Source organism: Vespula pensylvanica, chromosome 5 (genome assembly GCF_014466175.1).
Source record: "Vespula pensylvanica isolate Volc-1 chromosome 5, ASM1446617v1, whole genome shotgun sequence".
NCBI lineage: Eukaryota > Metazoa > Arthropoda > Insecta > Hymenoptera > Vespidae > Vespula > Vespula pensylvanica.
In genome coordinates this window covers 3,995,325-4,018,363 of record NC_057689.1, presented here as the reverse complement: position 1 = coordinate 4,018,363, position 23,039 = coordinate 3,995,325, and the positions used below count along the sequence as shown (strand labels likewise).

General features: G+C 31.5%; 5 protein-coding genes across 7 annotated transcripts in view; 1 reads left to right on the top strand and 4 right to left on the bottom strand.

The window, feature by feature from the left end:
• Positions 1-11,929, bottom strand: part of LOC122629334 (latrophilin-like protein LAT-2) — a 40,142-nt gene extending 28,213 nt beyond the window's left edge. The window contains exons 1-2 of the mRNA XM_043812682.1: positions 11,578-11,929; positions 6,702-6,921 (exon numbers count right to left, since the gene is read on the bottom strand). Coding sequence (XP_043668617.1) covers positions 6,702-6,883 — 182 coding nt within the window. The 5' untranslated portion in view covers positions 6,884-6,921; positions 11,578-11,929. The remainder of the gene's footprint in view (positions 1-6,701; positions 6,922-11,577) is intronic.
• Positions 11,930-12,340: 411 nt separating this feature from the next.
• On the bottom strand, positions 12,341-15,895 carry LOC122629187 (codanin-1). Its single transcript, XM_043812317.1, has 9 exons — positions 15,489-15,895; positions 15,148-15,424; positions 14,854-15,014; positions 14,182-14,781; positions 13,884-14,120; positions 13,447-13,809; positions 13,200-13,365; positions 12,865-13,133; positions 12,341-12,794 (listed from the first exon to the last, which is right to left on the bottom strand). The coding sequence occupies exons 1-9, from the start codon at positions 15,768-15,770 to the stop codon at positions 12,648-12,650; spliced, it is 2,502 nt and encodes an 833-aa protein (XP_043668252.1). The 5' UTR covers positions 15,771-15,895; the 3' UTR covers positions 12,341-12,647.
• Positions 15,896-16,658: 763 nt separating this feature from the next.
• Positions 16,659-19,378, bottom strand: LOC122629188 (cathepsin L). Its single transcript, XM_043812318.1, has 7 exons — positions 19,220-19,378; positions 18,081-18,192; positions 17,853-18,005; positions 17,566-17,769; positions 17,274-17,479; positions 17,053-17,204; positions 16,659-16,951 (listed from the first exon to the last, which is right to left on the bottom strand). Exons 2-7 carry the CDS (start codon positions 18,174-18,176, stop codon positions 16,743-16,745), a joined length of 1,020 nt encoding a protein of 339 aa, XP_043668253.1. The 5' UTR covers positions 18,177-18,192; positions 19,220-19,378; the 3' UTR covers positions 16,659-16,742.
• Positions 19,379-20,204: 826 nt separating this feature from the next.
• On the top strand, positions 20,205-21,095 carry LOC122629190 (NADH dehydrogenase [ubiquinone] 1 beta subcomplex subunit 4). Its single transcript, XM_043812322.1, has 3 exons — positions 20,205-20,412; positions 20,718-20,861; positions 20,920-21,095. Exons 1-3 carry the CDS (start codon positions 20,281-20,283, stop codon positions 20,986-20,988), a joined length of 345 nt encoding a protein of 114 aa, XP_043668257.1. The 5' UTR covers positions 20,205-20,280; the 3' UTR covers positions 20,989-21,095.
• LOC122629189 (trafficking protein particle complex subunit 5) lies at positions 21,094-22,090 on the bottom strand. 3 transcript variants are annotated; one of them, XM_043812321.1, is made up of 4 exons: positions 21,788-22,090; positions 21,653-21,717; positions 21,408-21,445; positions 21,094-21,320 (listed from the first exon to the last, which is right to left on the bottom strand). In XM_043812321.1, the coding sequence occupies exons 1-4, from the start codon at positions 21,952-21,954 to the stop codon at positions 21,222-21,224; spliced, it is 369 nt and encodes a 122-aa protein (XP_043668256.1). In that variant the 5' UTR covers positions 21,955-22,090; the 3' UTR covers positions 21,094-21,221. The 3 variants fall into 3 exon arrangements, with proteins under 3 accessions (XP_043668256.1, XP_043668254.1, XP_043668255.1); XM_043812320.1 differs by having other exon boundaries at positions 21,216-21,320; positions 21,507-21,717; positions 21,788-22,088; XM_043812319.1 differs by having other exon boundaries at positions 21,408-21,717; positions 21,788-22,083.
• Positions 22,091-23,039: the final 949 nt, after the last annotated feature.

Sequence of the window (23,039 nt, the reverse complement as noted above, 5' to 3'; positions counted from 1 at the left end):
GAATACCTTCATATCACCGATTTAAAAACGAAGTCTGCGACATTTCGACGTTTGAAAGGTAACGCATTTCTTCTTGAATATCACATATCTCGAACGATATCTACTACCCTGAAGATTTTTACCCGTAGAGCCATGACCTGATATATATATATATATATATATATATATATATATATATATATGTTCTTTTTATCGTACTACATATGCCAACTCCATTTGAAGAAATTTTAATGAGCCGATAACGCGTCAAATTCCGATTAATCGGGTCAGTCCAGTCGCTCCTTTGTTTGTTCTAAGACAATGCGGACGAGCACGAATGCCATCATTTTACGACATCGATTCATTTCAAAGCTCGAAACCTATTGATTCGAGACGAGAGATAGAGAGAGAGAGAGAGAGAGAGAGAGAGTTAAGGGCTATTAGGACAGCATCTCCGCGATATCTTTCCCTCTAATATACAGCGCGATACATGTACATATATATACGTTAAATTTTCATAACACGAACCATTTCCACGCATGTAATTACGCGATATACATATATCTACGAACATTTTGTTTTACCCATCGAGACTCACGAAATAAAAGCTTATGAAACTTTATTTGACTTTCTGCTCATTTTTAGAGTAGCAGAAAATGAGGAGGAAGAGTGCATGCATGCTTGCAAAGTTCGCAAAGTGGCTTGCGGCAATATGCGATTCGCATTTCGTCTCGTCTGCAATCTACACTCAATTTTCACGGCATAGTGCCAAAGTCCATTGTCCATAAACGTCCTCGTAGCTACATACACACATGCATACGTAGCAGTTTCCAAGAACTTCTCCAGATATTAAATCCACGTTTCGGAGGCGTGACATCTCGTATCCATAATGGAACGCTCCATGAATAGAGTATAATATGAAAATATGAATGCAAGCGTGTACAAAAGGAAAAAAAAAAAGATATACTTATTCTTAGAGAAAAAGATAGATAATAAATCATAATCAATCATTAGAAACGATTCCTTAAGAAAAATATTGAAGAATGTTAAAAATAGCAAAGAATAGATATCGAGATAAAAAAAAAACGATAGATCAAAAAAGGAATTCGAGCTTTCGTTTCCAAAAGCTGCATAAGGTCAAAAATCGTGGTCAAGGTACAGCGAGCAAACGAGAGAGAGAGAGACAGAGATAGAGAGAGAGAGAGAGAGAGAGAGAGAGAAATAGAAAGAGAGAGAAAAAGGATGGAGAGTACCAACCAAGTGATCTTCCTAAAGCCTAGACACGGAGAAGCTAATTCAATCGGGCGTCGCTTTATGGCTCGCACAAAGTGCTCCCAACGGCACATCGTCGTTGGACGTCTTCGTAGCGTGCCACATACTACCGAAATGTGAGAGGTATCGATCTCAGAGAATGTTGGATCGATGTACCATCGATAGAACCCTTTGGGAAATCAAAGGCAGAAGACGAAGTCTTAAAGGTCGTCTTAAACGCTCGGTATGTTCGCCAGTTCCTTAGTCGTCGCACTTCCTTTAACCACCATCTCTCCTCTTCCAACTTTGCAGCCAGATGCTGCCCAAAGAATGACAAAAATCATAAAGGAAAATGGTAGAATTGATGGTAGTGATGATGGTGATACCACACCGGTATCTATTAATGATATGTACTTCCCTTGAGAAATTATTAACTATGTCATCCGCGTAAATACACATATTTCTCGCAAAAACGTGAAAGAATCTACCCGTTTTTCTACTTCTACTCGAACTCTTCTCTTCTTTTCGTTTCTCTCGGGAAGTTCTTCTCTTTTTCTCGGTGAATTCTTCTTACGGCTTTTTTTATCCGACATCTCTTTTCACGCCGTTCTTCGATGTTTCCTAACATCCACCTTTTCTTATGAATAAAGAAAGAGGGAACTAGAAAATAAATAAGAAAATATCGAATTCTCGACATGATTTATAATCCGTAGAATATTTTCGAAAAAATATTCTCGCGATAATTCGTCAATCGAAAGTATCGAACGATTTGTTAGGATGGTTTCCTTTGACGAAAACCACGTAGGTGGTTTTCACGATCTAAACATATTTGCCAGTTTCCCGTGCTCTTTCCGACTTGAAAAGCGTTATGGCGATACATTTTAACGAAGCCACTTGCGGCGACACGAAATTCCGAGGCGAGCGTTCCTTTGGAACGGTCAGAGAGCACGAAGGGTTTATAAGCGGCTTAGATACGTGCGATGGTATAGCAATCTCGTCCTATAACGTAGGCTACCAACACCCTCCTTCCTCTCGATTCCTCTTTGACACGTTCGAAGAGGAGACGTATGCATGTATATATCTATGTATTTATGTACATACATAAATACCTACGTACCCCTTTCGTTTATCCCTAATCATGTTGTCATTTGACAAAAAAAAAATGGCACCCTAATAGAAAACGAACTGGTACACTTGCCTTAGACGATGTGACCGCGGAGATCAAGTAAAGCCTCTAGAAATTACTCTCTCCAGCTCTGGAGGTAAGCCTCGTCTGTCGCGCGGATTAGATCCTTTCACGTACTATATCAGAAGAGGATAGAGAGTCGGCCACGTCGGAAACGTGATTTTACGTTAATCAATTTTCGATAAAAGCAACGCTGCTAATCGATCATTTCGAGCGTAGAAATTATTTCGGCTTTTCTTTCCCTTTTTAATTTGTTTTTTTTTCCATTCGTCAATATATTTTTTTTTTTTGTAAAAACTTACTATCTGTTAACTTTATGTTATATTCCTATGGACGAGCACAATATCTTGCAGAGACATGCGCGGCCATGATTGAATACATCCATCTCGCACATTAATCTCCCAACTCCCAATTGGTTCGCTCGTTGGAATCATGGGACGAACCAATGCGCTTATCGTTGATACGCATTGATTATACGTGACGGATATAAATATAATTTTCTGACGAGATAGCATACGGTTTTTTTTTCCCCCCTTTAATTTTGTTGATCGATCATTATCCCTGATTGTTCATTCCTCTTCAACTCGTCTTGATAACGAATATCTGTTGGATGTTTTCCGTTTAAACATGATGAATGATATCAATGCAATATTCTATTAACATAGAAGGTCCATGATATAGACAAAGTCTAGTGCGACAATGGATTCTCATATTGAAAGTTACCAGGCAGAGTCTGTTTTTCTCTAACTTGAATAAAGTAGATTAGAAGCTGAGTGCAGCGGTACTCTTACTTAGGAAGTCGCTATTCTTTGTTGAAAGAAACGGCAAAAATATAGGTAAAGGGCTGGATCTAATGACTTTTTCTTGTAAAAAAGTCTACGAAGTTGATTAAGTATTTTTACGTGCAAAGACTCTCTGTCGATCATTCTATTTTCTTGAAATAATGATATTTTTTTTAATAATAATTGTTTTTCTTGAACATCTACCGTTCAATCCTAACGTTTTCTGCTTAAAAAGCATAAAAATGTCGACGCAGCAATTGTAAGCTGCTTACTCTTACGAACGACAAAAATCCTTTTCTTCGCCTCTTTTCGTGCTGAATTCTTCATCTCGAAAAAAGACGACCGCATCCTTTTCCCATGAGGTTTTTAAAGCCATTACTCTCCATCGCTTCTCGTGGTTTTTACTACGAAAGCGTGTTAAGTGCAAAAGAAGATCTCGAATGGAAAGGAATTAGTACTTTGAGAAAAAAAAAGCCAAAGGTAACGACAAAAAGGTGAAGATAAGGGATAGTCGAGAACATGGAATTAACAATTATGAATATAAATTTCACGTACTATTTAATACGATGTTCACAATTTCTCGAAATTAATTCGACGCGAAAGTGATCCGCGTTGGTTCATATACCAAACTGACATTTCGTAAATCAATTGAGCCTTTAATTGTAACTCTAATTAACCTAAACTCACTGAGCGTCGGTCAAATTGAATGAAATACTTGCGAACTTCGATCACGAGCAGATTAGCTGCCTTACACGAATGATCAATTAATTGAATAGCATTTCTCACGGTACCGAGGGAGTATCGATCGAATATACCTAATATGCTACTAACTACGAGTTAACATAACTTATGATCCATGCAATTAATATTCTATCTGTCGAACTACATTCTCGGAAAAATTTTTATGAGAGAGAGAGAGAGAGAGAGAGAGAGAGAGAGAGAGAGAGAGAGAGAGAGAGAGAGAGAGAGAGAGAGAGAGAGAGAGAGAGAGAGAGAGAGAAGGGATAGTTCTATATATCGAACACATTATTAATGATGGTAATAAATTCGCGATGTTACATCGATACGATAGACTGATTCAATTAGGAGTTATTAGGGAAGAGAATCAGGATGCAACTGCACTCCCCCTGAGTTACTGCATTTAAGCGCCTTGTGATGCCTCTAAAGCGATTAACTGCCGAAATGTCGTTGCACCTGGATGGAACCGCCCGAACGCGTATCTATCTACTATGAACTTCGTACATTCACCGTTCCATATTAATGAATGCGTTGGAAAGCTTGTGTAACGAGCGTTATATAAATTTTCTATAGTATTTTTTTCTGCTTTTTATTTGAAAAGCAATCGTTTGAAACAAATAAAAACAAAATCTCGTTAACTGTGCAATTAAAACTCGACTCGTCTTGATTGGGTTATTAAAACACGATTATACAATTTAATGATGATTTCGATGTCCAAAATCGTTCATTAAAGTTCCATGAGACGATTATAACTCGCATGGAAAGATTAACCCGAATTCGACGTAGATACAGCGATTCGATCGTACGTTGATACATATATCCTGATTGCTTTAAGCTAATGATATACGTATTGATAAACGCTCCATTTTATTGTCGCGTACTTTAAAAGAGCAATTAAAATTACATAACAATTATTTATTGATAAAATAATAATTGGTAAAAATCTATCAAATAATCGAAGGTATCGAATCAATTCTGTCGGAAAATGTCAGATGTAAATGCGTTCTAACAACATTGGCCCGACAATAGGGATCTCGCAACGATTTTAACCTAATTAAGGATAACGTGGAAATGAAGTTAGAACTCCGCATATACCTATCCCTATAGCTTTATGCTGTGCCTGCCAAAGTATACACAATCACAAGCTACCTTCGATTCATTATTATGTATAACTACAAAACTATTTATTTGTTAAATCTAAAGCTATAACAATGAAGCGGGATTAAAATAATTCGATTCATATTATTTACGACGCATTAATTAATACAGTAACCAAAGCATTAGCTAGTGTGTGTGTGTAAATTGGCGTATACGATGAATGCATTAATTTCAGCTTATCTCTGTGAGGTCAAGAAAGTGTCTGGGACAACTTGCTGGTATGAATTATGTGCGACCCCGTTTGGAAATTCGGCGCAAAATCATGACTGCTCTCACCTACTTCTAACTTTTCGTTTAACGTAAGCATGATATGTGCAACTATAATCACATATTCAAAAAGGCAAGAAAAAATTGTAAGGATAGTGAGAAAAGCTTGCGAATGTAAATGTTACTACCACAATTATGATATGATAATATTTCATAAGCAATTTATAATAAAAATAGTATCATCGTGAATATAAATATTGTATTACCACAAAATAGTGGTTGACTATACAGCCATTAGAAATTTACCAAAATTCTGATATGTCACGTCGTTCATGCGGTAAGTTTCAATTAAATTAACCACTCCATTGTAACGTAATAATATATTACTAGATAAACGTTTCATATTCGCATGCACGACATATGACGGTTCAAAATGTTCGAATAGAATTAAATATCATTGAATTTAACTTGCTACCATAGACCATGATTATTATCGCGATTAATGTTATTTCATTTCCAACTGTAATTTCGTTATATTTCTAACGCATATATGCAGAATTTACGTTTATTTATTTATTTTTTTTTTTTCTTACATAAGACAAAGGGATCTTTGAAATCTTAGTATTGAAAAATCAACAGGCAGCCTAGCCTTGTCAATGGCACCACCTTTGGAAAAAGGTCGTTCAATTTTTATTTCTCTTTAGAAAGCAGAGAAGCGCGATGTACTGAAAGTGATGATGATCGATCGAAAAAGAACAGAGGGTGCGGTTCTCTATTTCCACCAATTTCCGCGATAGGTACTCGATCATGAAGCTGGTTTGCACTTGACGTTACTTCTTTTGCTGTTTAACGCGGTCGACGCAGTGGTAAAGCGAGCAACCGAAGCTGGTGGAACTAAATTCAGTTTGAAAAGAAAAAAGAATGAAATTTGCTTTATCGATAATGTCTATCCCGCAAAGATAGGAGATAGAATAAGAAAAAAATCGCTCCTTTCTGAAATTTAAGAATAACAATGAAAGAATTTATTTTTCATTGGTTTAATATTGTTTTTTATCTTTCGTACTGCTTCTCATTTTCTTTACGCAAACTTCAAAGCGCTTGTCCAACTACAAGAACTTGTCTTTCATCTTCCTTACTTATGTTTCTTTCTACTTTACTTTTTTTCCTCCCCCCGCCCACCTCTCTCTTTCTCTCTACAAGTGTGCTTTTAGCAGCGTAACAGAAATGTTTTATAGAAAATTGTTACGAAAAGTTCTCGTACCTAATCGTTCAAAATGTACAAAGTAAAAAATAAGTTGTACATACACGCACAATGAACTTCCGCTGTGAACAAAGCAGCTGTTCGCTTATGCACAATTTTATAGAGATTCTACCAATATATAAATGGAAATAAAACTTACCTATAAGTTATGAACGCAAAAACGAGTGCTACCAAAGAAAGACTTCCTCCGAGGACAACAATGAGACTCAAGACTCCACTTTGATCGAAGGAATTGGCGATACCCGTGGAAAATCCATTTGCTACCATACCTCCGTTAGGCTGATGAAATCCATGAATTGCACCGGTGTAGAGACTTTCCATTTTGTATGTATCCACTTGATTATTATATATATATATCCCTACAAAAAAAAAATTATAATTAAAACATCTGTTTTCTTTAATATCGTTTGTTACTTATCCTATTATCGGTTTCTTGATATATAATAATTTTGAATAGGTATTGTTAAATGAATATAAATTAGAAAGGTAACATCTATTTACAAAGATATTATCCGGTTTAAACGAGCATTTATTAGGATTTACTGGTATCTAAACGTTACGCAGCATTGCAATTAAGTCGTGTGAGATTAAATACTGGAGAATCTAGTGAGAATCGAGACGTAGAACGTTGGGAAATTATCCTATTATTGAGTTAACGCGTACCGGTTGTACTGGCTGATTATTCGCACTGCAGCAACGTTAATATCGCTGGGTAATGTGGCGCGTATTAAAGAGAAAACGTAAAGCATCTAGTTAAAGCTAACTTCTTTCTTTTTTACGTTATTTCGTGAAAGGTAATGAAACGAGCTCGTTTACTAACACACCGTCTTACGTCGAGAAATCACAATGTAATTTCAATGAGAAAATGACGTAAATATACGTAATAGCACAAGACTTTAATATTGTCTCGAAAAAAAAAAAGAAAAAAAGAAAAACCGTATGCGTAACAGGAATAAGCTCTTCTTATAAAAGTTAAACAACGATCCGCGGACTCGAAGGGCCGCCGGCATTATTCCTCCGATACTTCAAATCAGTCAACTCAATTAAAACTTTTTTTTTCCTCTCGAAGCTAATAAAGTAACCGTCAACATTATATTCTTTCCCTTATATTGCTAATTTATTAAAACGAGAAAAAAATATTTAATAACTCGCTGGAAATTAGGGAAACATTTTTAAGTTGGTTTTAAAAACGTAATTAAGAGAAAATTAAAAAGAGTAAAGGTTAAAGATATTGCCTAATTCGTCAGCAACATGATCGCTTCGGTGAACTTCGTCGTTTGTGGTCAAGAGAGCATCGTAGATGAAAGTGTCAGACAAAACGGAATAAAGCCGGAGATTAATGGTAAATCAATGACGGATAGGTAACATTTGATTTCGAGGTCAATCGACCCTCTCTCTCTCTCTGTCTCTCTCTCTCTGTCTCTCTCTCTCTCTCTCTCCCTCTCTATTTGCATAGCATTAAATAACATCCTTAGTTTCATTAAATTGATTAAATTTGTGAATAAAATAATAAAGTAAAGGTTCGTTATTCGATTAGAAGATTCATAAGTACAATGTATACGTTGTGTACGTGTATCTACGAAGACAAAATTTTCCGAATGAAAATAAATCGATATAACACTCCCTTTATTTCCATTTTCCATGAGTATTCTGCTGACGTAGCTGGAAATATGAGAAAATAGCGAATACTGTGGTGCATTTATATAGACATCACATAACCAGGAAGATGGTACCGGCCTAATTGCTTTTACCGCTAATCGAAATTTACGAGCATCAACAAGCTCACCTAAAGTTTCTAGAAACTAAAGTGCGCGCGCGAGCATTTCTCTTAGCTTTTACTACGATACGTATGCTTTTCTAGCGCAACGAAGAAACTAATAGTTACTAGCGCAAAATATTAAATGTTCAGCTGCTTTCTTACGTGGAAAATTTAATACTGGATAAGGCGAGAGAGCGCAATGACACTTCATCCACTGCTACTACCGGAACATTAATTGATCAAAGAGTGTCTTAGCACCCTACGATGCTTAGGATCGATATCGAGCACGACCTTATTCGTCCATTTAGAATCCACTCTTCGCCTTTATTTCTCTTCCTCTCATTCTCTCTCTCTCTCTCTCTCTCTCTCTCTCTCTCTCTCTCTCTCTCTCTCTCTCTCTCATTCTCTCTCTCTCTCTCTCGGTCAATCGTTCGACGAATCGCTCGGCTTTTAAGGCGATAAACGACAAACGAGTAAAGTTGAAATCGTGGTTCCATTAAACCTCGATGAAACTCGAATAAAATTGAACGAATAAAACCCGGGGGAAAATAGAAAAAAAAAAAAGACAAGAAATGAACGTCAAATTTTTTATATTATTAAATTCGAGAAGTAAATTTTCTTTTTGTAATTGCTTAAGAAACGAAAATACTAAAGTTTTAAGATGCACGTATTAAACGACTAAAAAAAGTTTTTTACTCTGTATCAATTATCCATCCTTACGAGCGAGGAAGTCAATCAATTAATATTCCTCTTTTACAACTTTTACTCATGAAAAAAAAAAAAAAAAGATAATATCCTTGCGAGTAAATTTCAAAGTAAATTTGCTTGACGGTCTAAACGGAATAAAGAAAACTGCACACGAAGCATTTCGACCTTCCTTGTGTACAAAAGAAAAAAAAAAAAAGAAAGGAGAGAAAGAGAGAGAAAGGGAAACCCGGTAATATTTTGCGAAATATAGGTTATGAAAACAAGTAATTTCCTAGGCGTCATGTGTACGACGATGGTTGGTTGCCCCTTTCTAAAGAAATCACAGATCGAATCACGAAAAGCAATTTCATCGGGATTTTAACGTAGTGATCCATCGAAAGCACCGCGTTAAACTCACGTTTCCGTTCTCGTTTTGTGACAATCATAATTCGTTTCTTTTATTCGTTTCGTACGAACGTTCTTATTGTTATTAAATTTACTTGCCGAAAGACGAGAGCATTTTTTTTTTTCCAAGGACATCAACAAAAATAAACTCTTCGATTCAATCTTATTCGAATGGAAATATAACATAATTAAATCTACTTTAATCTTTTTCGTAAATACCATTCTTAAAGATCGAAATTTAATTGTTCTCTTTATAAAATAATAATTAATATTAATATATCGACTTCGCAGAAGTCTGTTCATATTTAAAAATCAAATCTTACGTTGTTTCGTCCTTTTACAGTTGTGTTGTGTATGTACAATTAAAGGAAACTGGACAACAGGAAAATAAATGATCAAACATTATTTTACATTATTCAGAAAAGTTGAAAAAGTGGGTGACTCTTGCGAAGCTAGTATCACGCAAGAATGATAACTTTCGAAAGTGCCATAATCGTTTAAGTTATTATCGTAATGCGAAATACGAGTTCCAAAAAGTCCGATTTTACATGGAACGATCGAGAAATTTACAAGCTGTTTGAAAGTTCGAAATCCTGGGGCGAAGTTTCGAAACGAGTCTATACGATTTTTATGGGACTTGATATTTCACGAAATCTTATCGTTTGATCTCGATGAGAGATTCCCAATAGTAAGAGAAAAGAGAGAGAGAGAGAGAGAGAGAGAGAGAGAGAGAGAGAGAGAGAGAGAGAGAGAGAGAGAGAAGAGAGAAAAGGAGAAAGAAACATAACTTTCTCGATCTTTTACGTAATATTTAAAACACGAGACAAATATCACACGAGATACCGAAATGTGAAACAAACTTATTTGAGCATACAACGTCTTTGATATGGAGAAGTAAATTACGAGATTCGAGCATATAAACCAGATTGCAATTTTCGAAATAGGGTATTCTCTCGTGGAAATAAGTTGGTTCGATGCCAACGAACGCCATGTAAAACTAATACATACACGCGAAATCTAAAATTGAATGGTTTGTACAACAAATACCACAGTAAAAGAATTAAAGTCTAAAAAAAAACTTGTTTTAAAGTTGGACATTGATATGTGTACAAAATATTGACCTGCTTCGAATCTCTACAAGGTCGTAGAAGGTTAAAAGCTAAATAACAAAGAGACATGTTTATGAGACACGAGAGACATTTTTATATTCTCGAAAGTTTCTCACACAACCGTGTATCTATAGTATTTCTTTTTGTCGTCCAAAATGTTTTTAGCTCACGCGTACGAAAATATTCCTCGTAAACATAATAAAATCTTGCGATCTTTTTCATTAAGAAGAAAAGTTATGCTATAAAAAAAAAAAAAAAAAAAATAAGATGGATATTTGCGATAATTGCGATAGGCAATTTCGAAAGTTACAAAAGAGAGAAATATATCGAGCGAAAAACGTCGTTTCGTTTATAGTATATTTACACTCGTACGTACTTAAAACATAACCCTCATTCGCTTTACGTTTTTGTCACACACCGATTCGATGATCGTTTACACTTTTCTAACCACAACAGTATTTGGCTTCCAGTTCGATTCACGAGAACGCGCAGTTCGGAACGATGCACTCTTCCTTTTCCCTTTTCCCGCCTTTTCTAACCCCTTCCTTTCTCTTTTTTCATTCATCCGATGCAAAACTTTTATCGATCAACGAACATTAAAATCGATTTGAAAGTTTTCAATCTCGTTAAATTCGCTTGTTGCTTACAAACGAAATAAAAAGCTTTCTTGCAATACCATTGAAATCATACTAAATCATATCGATAAGTTTATTCGGTATACCTATATTTATGTAAATACTTATTCCCTACAAATTTCCTCGAGTAGTAAATATTGACGAAAAAAGGTATTATTTACGCATGTCGCACGCAAAAGATAGTGAAACTTAAAATTACTTATCATTTATGCTTCCTAAGTGAATTAATAATATTGAGAAAAAAAAATAAAAAGATAAGTCGATACCAAAATACTACCATGTCATTTCCATATAAAACATCGAATTAGTTTGGTTATAATTCTTCTCAATTTTTTATCTTTCACTATCACACGAATCAATTAGGAAAAACATTGGCAGGATTTTCGTTTCGTTTTACGTTTTGCTATCTATCTCACTTACTTGACGATGATCACAAATGTTGACGTCGCATCGACAGCACCCAACAATCGACTTCCTCTTCTATTCTTCTCTCTCACATTTCGATGAGTCCACGTGTACGCGCGAGCACGTGTTGAACTGCTTGAATTTATTGCGCGCACATCATCTTCAATCTTGAAACGCGTATGTCTCACCTCTTGTAAAAACTACGAATAATTGGAATGGAAAATAATACAAATACACACTAATCATCTGTTTCTATCGATATCGTTGAGACTCTATTGTTATTCTATTCATAACAAGATAATTAGAAAACGTCGTTTCTACAAATAATATTTTTCCACTTGTTATATACGATTCCGTATTCTTATCAAATACCCTTCTTTATTTCGATCGAAAGAAGTCAACGATTTTTGTTAAAAATCGGATATAATGTTACAATAAAGCAACAGACTAAACTACTACCTCCTATCCGTACGACGCGCGGTTCACGACTGACCGCCACTTTTTGTTTCTACTTTACTCACTGTACCGATATGGCGCGCATGTTCCAACCAATCACGTACATCCAATCACGCTCGAGCTGTTACCCCTCCTCCCGCCAAATTTAAAAACTGTGTATGTACGACTATTTATATTTTTTCTTTCTTTTTGTACAGATCGCTTTTTTATTACTTTTCAAAAAATCCTCGTAACTTATTAGTAATGCCATTTTCATAATACTGTTGATTTTTTCAATTGCTTAATAGCAAAATCTACATACAACAGAAAAAGAGAGAAGATGTAAAAGAAAAATATAACATTTTTATTTTAAAATACGTAGCATAACTTTGTTTATAAAATAGATGATGGTGCAATAATATACAGCCATTTCAAATAGAAGAATTAATTTTCTGAGAAATCGATTTACAACAAGTATACATACAAACTGAGAGATATTCTTCTCATAAAAATAAAATAAACAGTAGTATAGTTTTCTCCTGTTGTCATGAGAATAAACAATGTACACTTATAAAATTCATATAGTTTACAAAAATTCTTAACAGATCAGAATTTAAAATATATCAATAGAATATATTGAAAGAATTAATCTACAAGAAATCATCACCAATTTCTATTTCACGACAGGTCTCTGCTATCCACCCAAGCAAATATCTAACTTTCTCTGTTTTCTCATCTGTCGATTTATAACCCGCAATACTTTCATTAAGGCACATTGATAATTGTTTTAATATAGGCTGCAAAGAATAGATAATATTAAATGGAAATATGTAAAATGAAGTTCACTCAGAAAATCTGAAAACTTACTACAGGCCAATCGTGCCTAAATAATGCCACATACTGATCACTCAAAAATTCTATATCAAGGACACTTTCCTCCAATAATCTTCTCAGAAATCTTCCGCACATCAACCAGCTTTCATCAGTTTGTGGTTGTGCAAGTAACATAACATTCCTTGGGCTCAACAATCTCAACATAGGAGTATCTGCTTCAAATATCTTAAAATTGTTTATAGTCCATATTTTAATTATCAGTTTTTGAATATCCTGTGTAAATAGATCCATTCTATGTGCAACTACAAATACATAACATATTATAAAACATTATATTATACTTTTAAAATAAATAATTTTAATCTTACCCAAAAACAAAGAAAAATCAACACTCAATAAATACAAGATTTTCTCTGGTCCTGTCACCAGATCAGCTCTTTCATTTAAAGTTTGATACAATTTATTTAAAATAAGTGTCACTGAAGTTATAGTTAAATTTTTTCCATTATTATCTATAATGTCCCATATCAGTGACTATAAAAAGAAATTAAACATTGTGAGTTATTATTTTACTTATTAAACTACAAAAAAAAAAAAGAGCGAATATAGACATACTCTAATTTCATCTATGACATAACATGGAGCAGGAGCTGCTGAATTATGAACTTTCTCTTGCATTAAAGATACGGTATTATTATTTCTTAAAAACCTATTAATTTCTAACTCCATATCTTTAGTAAACAATGAGCCACCAACAATATGAGACTGTATCCACTGGTTTATACGTTCTATGGCTATTCTGATTGCTATTTTTATACACATTTCTTTAACAGGCAATAAAGAATCTTCTGCTAAAAGCGATTCAATAGATTTTACAATTCGATTTTCACAGAGCTGAGGAATGCTTCTTTCACACTGTTCCTTCAAATTTTTAGAAGCAGCAGCAGCTAACAAAGTCATTTCGTTTACTAATGAGGACTAAAATAAAGGGCATAAAAATTATATAAAATACGTAAAATACAATTTTCAGCATGAAGTAGCAAAAAATTCACCTTGAACTCACTAATATCTGTATTACCATTTGTTATAGTTTGTGTTTCTTTATACCTTTCTTTGTACTTTTTTTTCATAAGTTCTCTAAAAGCATCTAAATTTGTTTCTCTTGCAGTTGCCAATAATGTATTACAAATATGCTTTACACAAGTGGATGCAACTCTCTCAGAGACAAAATCAACGGTTTTCCGAGTTGAAGCAGGTTGACCATGAAAAAAAGCTTCCTCTAACTGCAACTGTATTAAGAATTGTAATGATAATATAAAAATTATAATTTGTTTAAAATATCTCAATTACCTCTAAATGTTTGCTACTATTAGTGCCAAATTTATGAAGTTGACTAGAAACAGGCGTTATGTGTTTATTTGGACCTCGTGTATTATGTTTTATATTTTTTGTTGGCATAGTATGTAGTTTTAAATCAGTTATAGGACAGCATTTACAAAGAACTGCATCATCTATTATATCTAATTTATCTAAACAATATTTAGTAGGAGTAACAGAAACAACAGGTTCTACAGATAATACATCATATGTCTGTGCTAACATTTTATCAAACTGTCTCCGAGTTTTTAATTCTTTTGTTTGATATATTTCTTGCCAAGTTAAACAAAAATCTTTAGGAAAATTTGGTAATTCGAAAAACCAATTCAATGTAGACTTAAGTAAAAGAGCAGTTTGTTGAGACATAAGACTATCAGAAGAAGTAAAATCGTAAGTACTGACACTTCTATAGATATAATATAGTAATTCTAAGACTGGTTTGTAGTATGGTAATCGAAGAGACACAATATCCATCATTGCTAGGTACTTCACTATCCAAGGTATACTTAAAGACATTTTTCCTTCTTTTATTGCATTTTGAAGGCAAATTTGTAAATTTAACGATGGTACAACCTACAAATAATAATTTTTTTTTGTATTATATATAGTATACTAAATTTAATCAATATTAAATGTATAACTTACACTACTTCTAATCTCAATTTGTGATGTTATGATCTCTTTACTAGCTCCTGATTCTAATCTATATGGTAAAGATACAAGTAATCCCAACATTTTTGCAAGTAGTCTTAAACTTAATACACAAGTGATAAAAGTACGTTGTGTTTGCTCATCCACTATTGTTTCTAAAATATATATATGTACATATAAATAAAATATAGTTATTTATTTATTTATTATTCAGCTTTCTTATAAATAGAGAGAGAGAGAGAGAGAGAGAGAGAGAGAAATATATATTAACTTATATATAAAAAATACCTGAATCCTCTATTTCACTGCCAATAAATTGAGTCTTATTTAATTCTGTAATTTCATGTACTAAACAATTTTCTAAATGTGTATAAAATATTGGATTAAATGCATGTAATATGAAATCTCTAAAAAATTCTTGAGTACCAGGGAAAGATGGACCATAAACATTATTTTGGGATGATAAAGGAGTAACCAATCTTTTCCTAAGCTGTGTCAACTTTTGTGGATTAACATGTTTTAATGTTTTAAGAATACTTATATTATCATCATCAACTATATCTTCCTAAAACAAAAATTTATAATATAAATGACTTAAGTTTTACTACAATAATTTGTATATAACTTACTTGTTGCCCTTTTTGTATACATGAAATAAGGAGTTGAGACTTAAATAATCTTGCAAAGTGAGAATAATTGGTAGCGTCACTATGTAGCGTGAGCATTGTTCGTATCTTCCCTCCTAAGGCTACCTGGAAAGCCCATCCTGGTACCAAATGGTTTTGCTCCCATATTCTCAAAATTTCATAAAATGTATCCCTTTGTTTTCGAAAAGTATGAAATGCAAGTCCCGATGGAAAATTTTCACGATTATCAGTGTCTATTTGAAAGCATACACTCACTTCTCCCATTGCAGACAATATTTACAAAAATAATCATAAAAAAATCTTCTTAATTATATATAACATGTCCTGTATATGTCTACATAAACAAATGTTTTATGATAATATACAATTGTATTCCTCACTCTTTAAATCGAACTGTTGTAAACACATTCATTTATTTAGATAATCTTTTACAGGTTATGTTCACGAAATATACTTTCTATTACTATGTACAAAATAAAATTTGAAGACATCTAAATATGTATCACAGAGTAACACATATTAAATATTATTACATTTACTGCATTGACCGTTCATATTTATTTTTATCACTGTAAATATTACATATTGGTCCCTTATAGTATTTCAACGTGTATTGTCAGACATTTATGGATGCTTGTTCACAATAAAAATGAAAGATATCCTCTGATATAGAAACAAGTTACTCTAGCGCCATCTGATAGTAGCTACATGCAATTAGAAGCAGAATACTCATAAATGCGTTTTAACTGGTTCGTACTTCAAAAGTGTATCTTCAAATATAAATCCTATACTTATAATAATATAAAATATTAAAGATAAGCGTATACAATGCAACATAAAAAACAAACTTGTAAAATTTTAAAGGATCATCACAGGTGCTACTATTATTTCTCATTGCACTACGTGCTTACTTTTATTTCTATACACACATACGCTTGTACATATGTACATGGACCCAAAATATCGTTTATCTAGTGTCAATGACAATAACAATAATTTATACACGCATATGTATGCATAATGTATTTATATTCCAAACTTAAGATATAAATTTTTTTTGCTTATAAATAAAAACAAATAGAAATGAAAAACAAACATTGACAATAACTACTAAATTCTAAATTTAAAGGTATGTTCACTAAACTTATATGCTTCGGTTTTAATAAAGTTTTTTTAATTATTTACAGTTATTATGAAGACTTCATTCCCAGCAACACTAGCTGCATAAATGGATGTTTAAACAAGTGGATAACTGGCAGATGTAGCTACACCGCAATGATTTTCTTTATTTCTGGCCATTTTTATGTATCCTTTGTCACCCCAAGTTGTGTCCCAACTATTTTTTACTAACCAATAATCATCTCCGTTGTCGTCAGTTCCATATCCTACTATTAGTACTCCATGATCCAAATTTGTAGAAGAGCATTCAGGTTCATAATAAACACCTACATTTTTATAAAAACATTAATTCGTTAAAGTAAAATAAACCAGTATGATAAAAAGAAAAAATTTCTTAAATATAGAAAAATATAGAATCATAACAAACCTTCAGAATAAAATTGGAAGGATTGGTGAGAAGCATCAATGGCTATAGATACTGGTCCTACAGTAGCAACAGCAGCTTTCAATTTTTTCTCATTTCCTTCTGGAATATCTACATATCCAATATCATAGGCACCACTATTATTTGGATTATACCTATAAATCAAAGTAATAAATATATCTTAATCTACGAATTTTTTGTTCATAACATAATTCATTATTTACTTGCAAGTCTCCCTTTCTGCTTCATATGGATAACTTTTTTCTGTATCAAGGCCTTTGTTTTCCTTAATATATTGAAATGCTTGATCCATAAGACCACCTTGACATCCATTATTACCATACTTTCCAGAACAATCTATTAAGTTCTGTTCACTTAAAGATACTAAAACACCAGTTTGTCTAAAGTGTTGCCCTTCCAACGCACCTGTCTATAAAAGAGTTGTATTATTAATTAATAATCTTTAAAATAATATAGGAATAAGATTAGTTGATTCTTTGAAAGACAAATAAATACCGTTGAAAATGCCCAACATGAACCACAAGATTTTTGATCTTTAACAGGAGTAACTGCACCTTTTTCTCTCCAATCTACAAATTCTGGTAATACTACATTTGCTGGTTCAATAAACGTAGCACCAACAGGTTGCCTTTCCGCTCTTAATTGTAGATTTGTTGATTTATTAAAACCATTCATTGTTTGTGCAAACTCATAATGAAGCTATAAGATGAATATTCTTAAATATATATTAGATAGTAAAAATATTACTCGATGTATTTTGATGCAAAATCCTTTTTACTTACCATATCACCAAATTTATTCATTTTTAATTTGTAACCAACTTGTCCTAATTTATATTTACGATTATGTAATGCGATTTTATGTTTATTATCCATATATATTTTCATTCTGAATTTTTCCTCAGCATTAGATATGTAATTCTTACTATGTTCAAGCTATAAAAGATAAAATTTGATGTTAGAAAATATCAACAAAAATTAAAAAAAATAAACTTTTATTTTTAAGATTACCTTATATGTTGTCCATTCTTCTAAAACAAGATCAAAGAATGAAATGGCTTGAACAGCAAATATTGCTGAAAGTAGGAAGACCAATAATATCTTCATGACTGTATAAATTGAACTGAAAAAATACAATATTATATAATAATCATAATTATTATATATAATTTTAGTTAAGCTCAAAGATATTTAAAAATACATAAAATGCAATGACATGATTAATAGAAAATATTTTTATTATTTGGGATTGTAGTCCTTGATTATACTATTTTTCACTAGGAATACAAACAACTAACCTAAATTTTAATTTTACGGTTATAAGATGTATTAACTATAATATTTACTAAAATTCACTTTTGAAGGTTAAAACAACATAAAAAATATAAAACAATTAAATTATTTTCAATGACTAAACGATTCCAGCTTCATGGATACGAGTATGATTATTATTGCAAACGTCATTAAATCGTATAAGGAAAAAATACGTTCATACTTCAATTGTCAATATTTTCCGCATTCTTGTAAAATTAAGAAAAATTTCAAATTAAAATAAATTTAATGTATGTTGGAAATTCAACTAATAATCGAACGATTTCAACAATATAAGAATTATTGTATGAAATTAAAGAATACAAGACATTACAAATCATAAAGCATTCATGACATGGAAGTTCTTGCGTCATCCATTTTGTTTCTTCTTAAAAATTTATTCATAAAATGTATTCTCTCATTATTATATAACTATATAAATAAATATTCAAATCATTTTAATAAATTTTATATTAGTATATTAACGATCAGTATTTCTATTTGTAAATAGGGCATTAGTTTAATATGGTAGAACAAAGAAAGTGAAGATAAGCGTTTAATTACGTGTATTAAAGAAAGAAAATAACAATTTAGAAAGCAAGCGACTTCGCAAAAAGGAACATCTGTTAATATATGAAATTAGTAATAACGTAAACAAAAAGTTTTTTTTAATGAATATCTGTAAAACTTCATTTATGAGTCATACGATATAATCAGATTAGATATTTAATATGATTCACGGAGGAACAAAGGCTGTTTAGTTGTGTGTGTGTGTGTATGTACATATATATATATATATATATATATATATATATATATATATATATGAAAAAACTTACCGACAATGAACAAAGATCACTCGAAAATACAAAATAAGAATGGTAAACGAATAGTCGTCACTGAACGTTGCGATGCTTATGAGACAAGAAAACGATGCTTCGCGTGTTGTTATATCGAACCCTCCCCCTATATCACGTGATTCATTTGGTTTGTCCTCTAGCGTTGCTTTGTCCAATATGCATGTAGTGATTTTATCTTTTACTTTTACGCATAATATCACATACGATATTTCACAGAATGCCATTTGATCACTTCTTTTATGATACGTCTCATGTGACTACGATAAAATGAAATACCGAATAATCTACATAGTTTTCTGCGATTTTGACCATATATTTCGTTTAAATATTCGTAACTATACAGACATATGAATAGTAATCTTATATTCCAAACAAAAGAATAATTGGAATGATTATTTCTTTCTTTTGTAACCGATTTATTATGACCATGACCAATTGGCATATTAATTTTTTAATTTCTTAGATTAGCGCAAATTTATAAAACATTTATCTACACAAACGACTATTACTATAGTTAAAAATATTATAGTTTGTTACGTTTTAATAACATCGATACTGATCCAAAAGTATTTCAAAAATTTAAATATTCTTTTGTGATAATATTGATTTACAATAATTAAGAATAAAATTACATTCAACTTATTCGAAGAATTTGAGGTAATGTACGAATGTATGTATGTATGTATGCATGTATTTATTTAGTAAAAATATTTACTTTTCATATTTTTATCCAGTATTTTTAATTAAGCAATTATGTATGTGTATGTTAGGTGAAAGCAATTGTTTACATATTTTTTAATACAGAAAAGTTTACTACACGAATTTATAAAGAAATAATGTTTTATAAGGAAAAAATATGTAAAAATTATATTTATTTTTTATTCATTTTATTTATAATTTTCTTAAATTTTGCGAATTTAATATCTTCATAAAAAATTAAATCTCAATTGAATCTATCTTCACGTTGTAAACTATGAATATATCAGCTTACTGCAAGTTCTTCCGAGTACGTTCTAAGGAAATTTACGTGGACAAAGATTATGTCTGGAAACAAGGTATACGATATTTCGCCCGAAGATCGGGAAGTTAAAGAATGGAGAGCTTCCAGACGTTTAGAATTAAGAAACGAATATTTAAGAGAGTTGCAAGATCCTCACCGAATTGAAGAAATTGTACGTAATTTCAATGAATAAACCTAACCTATAAAATTATCTACTTTCAGCAGTATCAAAAAGTTTATTACAACGTCATGTTACGATATATGATTGTATAAAAAAATATATATATAGCATTACTTTAATTTCGCATATTATTTGTTATTAATATTATTATTTTAATATATTAAAAATATTATATAATATTATATAATAATTATTTAATCTTATGTTCTATAACATAAGTTAAATAATTTACAATAAAAATAATAAGTATAAGAACATTCATTTTATTTATGTTATAAAAATATATTTATATATAGCCAGATAAAGGATGGTTACGATTTTATGCTACAAGAGTACAGCTTGAACATATTTTCAAACAAACTCCTTATAATACCTTGTTAATGTTTGCTGTTGTGGGAGGTACATTATGGTTTACAGGAAGTATTATAAAAAAATTCAGGGTATGTATTAAATATTAGTAATATATTTTTTTTGTCTATACAATTTATCTTTTTATAGGATAGGAAGGAACACCTCTTTCGCACAGGTCAAGTCTCGTACACGGATAGAATGTTTAAATTCCATTAAAAAGAAAATATCTTCTTACGCAATATAGTTCAATATAAATAAACAATAATGAAGTAGAGATTGATATGTAATATTACATGTATGAAATAAAAATAGAGGAAAAAATATCTATAAAAATAATTATTTTATCTTTAATTAGAACTATAAGTTGATTTTACAAATTACTGTATATGTTTACTATAATTATATCATATTACAATTAAATAAGATTTATTGCATAAATTTTATTTTTATTATCGTTCTTCTAGTTGTTTATCACGTGCTATGACTGCGTCATCAAATTTTACCATATAAGTTGTTCCTTTATGCCAATGGGCAGTAACTTTAGCTGGCTGGAACAAAAAATACAATAAGTACTTTATATAGATCAAATTAAGAAATAAACGTATAAAGAATAATACTTGTTAATATACACTTACAAAGCCACAATCACAAAGAACAGCTTCAACAATTCCAGCTGTAAAAGATGCACAATTTAAACTTCCTTTGTCTTTTGGAACTGAGACAAATTTATTTACCAAAGCTTCTTTTTCAATAATGTAGTATGTTCGTTCATCATCATTTGCGTGTTCTAACTTATCAGCTTCACGACCAAATAACGATTTCCATAATGTACTTTTAATAAACAATAATATGTTTAAAAGTTTAATTTCACGTTTCCCACCTTTTTCTCTTACAACAAGAAGATCAGTAACTCTATGTCCTATCTCAGCACCTATTTCAGCTAACCTAATTGATTAAAGTATTACAATAAGATTTTACAAGTTTATTTTTAAACAATCATACAATGATTACTTACTTATTTTGTAATTCTGGTACAGTATAAACACGATTTTGACAATATTGTACAAGTTCTGAAAATAAAAGAGCAAAGCAACTTAAGCTAACCTCTCCTTTTCCTTTACTCAAAGATCTATCTAGGATACTTGTTCGTGGTCGGACTGCCGAAATTGTAATACTTGACATTCTTATGAAATTATACTTTTCAAAAATTTAAATAATGAAAAATTTCTTTATGAATGATATTTCCGATATAATTATCAACGATTTGACAGTAGATTCACAACAATTATGAAGGTAAGTTCACAAACCTTACGTTTAGCGTAAAGAAAAGCTCATATATTTTATATCCGCCTGAAGGACATACATGTATGTAACAAAGAAATATTTTTATTTTTTATAGTTGAATATCTTTCACTAAAAGTTATAAAAGACAACAGTTGAATTATTATAAATAATTATAATATTTCTTCGTAAGTATTTTTAACATTCTGTATATGTATAGGTGGAAATGCGCCAACAAAAAATATTTGAGTATACGCAGTACAAAAAACAAATATTTAAATAATAGCACACTCGCTTAAACATTATAAAGATTATAACGCGCGAAAAACAAAATTATTTTATTATAAACTTTCAATATTTTGAAATTGTGATCTCGGAATTATTGACTACGTGCAATAACAACATATACGGAGTTTATCATTGACTTTGTAGATTACCGAGATAGTTTCTTTTTGTACTTCGACGAGAGAACATCGAAGCTCCATCTTCCTAAGCGCGGAAATTTAGAAAATAATATCTTCAATAATTTTTCAATTATTTAAACAATTGTTTATATAAAAAGAGTATTGAAAATTAATATTTAAACAATAGTATATTCGCTTAAACATTATCAAGATTATAATTAAAATAATTTTATTTAAAATTTAAATACTTGGACATTTTAATCTCGAGGTCATTGGCTGCCTGTAATATCAACATATATGGGTTTTCTATTAATTTTGAAAATTATCAAGATAGTTTTCTTATGTATTCGGACGAGTGAACATCGAAGGTCCTTCGGGATGACTTTCTTGCAAGTAACAACGCAGAGTTAAAATAAGTATACTCCAATATCACATATTTCCATAACAATTTATACAATTTATTTTATTTTAGACTTAAATTTTGAACTGGTGGTCATTGGTTACATGTGACGTCATCATAATCGAATTTTTGATTGACTCTGACAGTCACTGGTTTAGTTTCGTTTTGTATTTCGAGGAGTG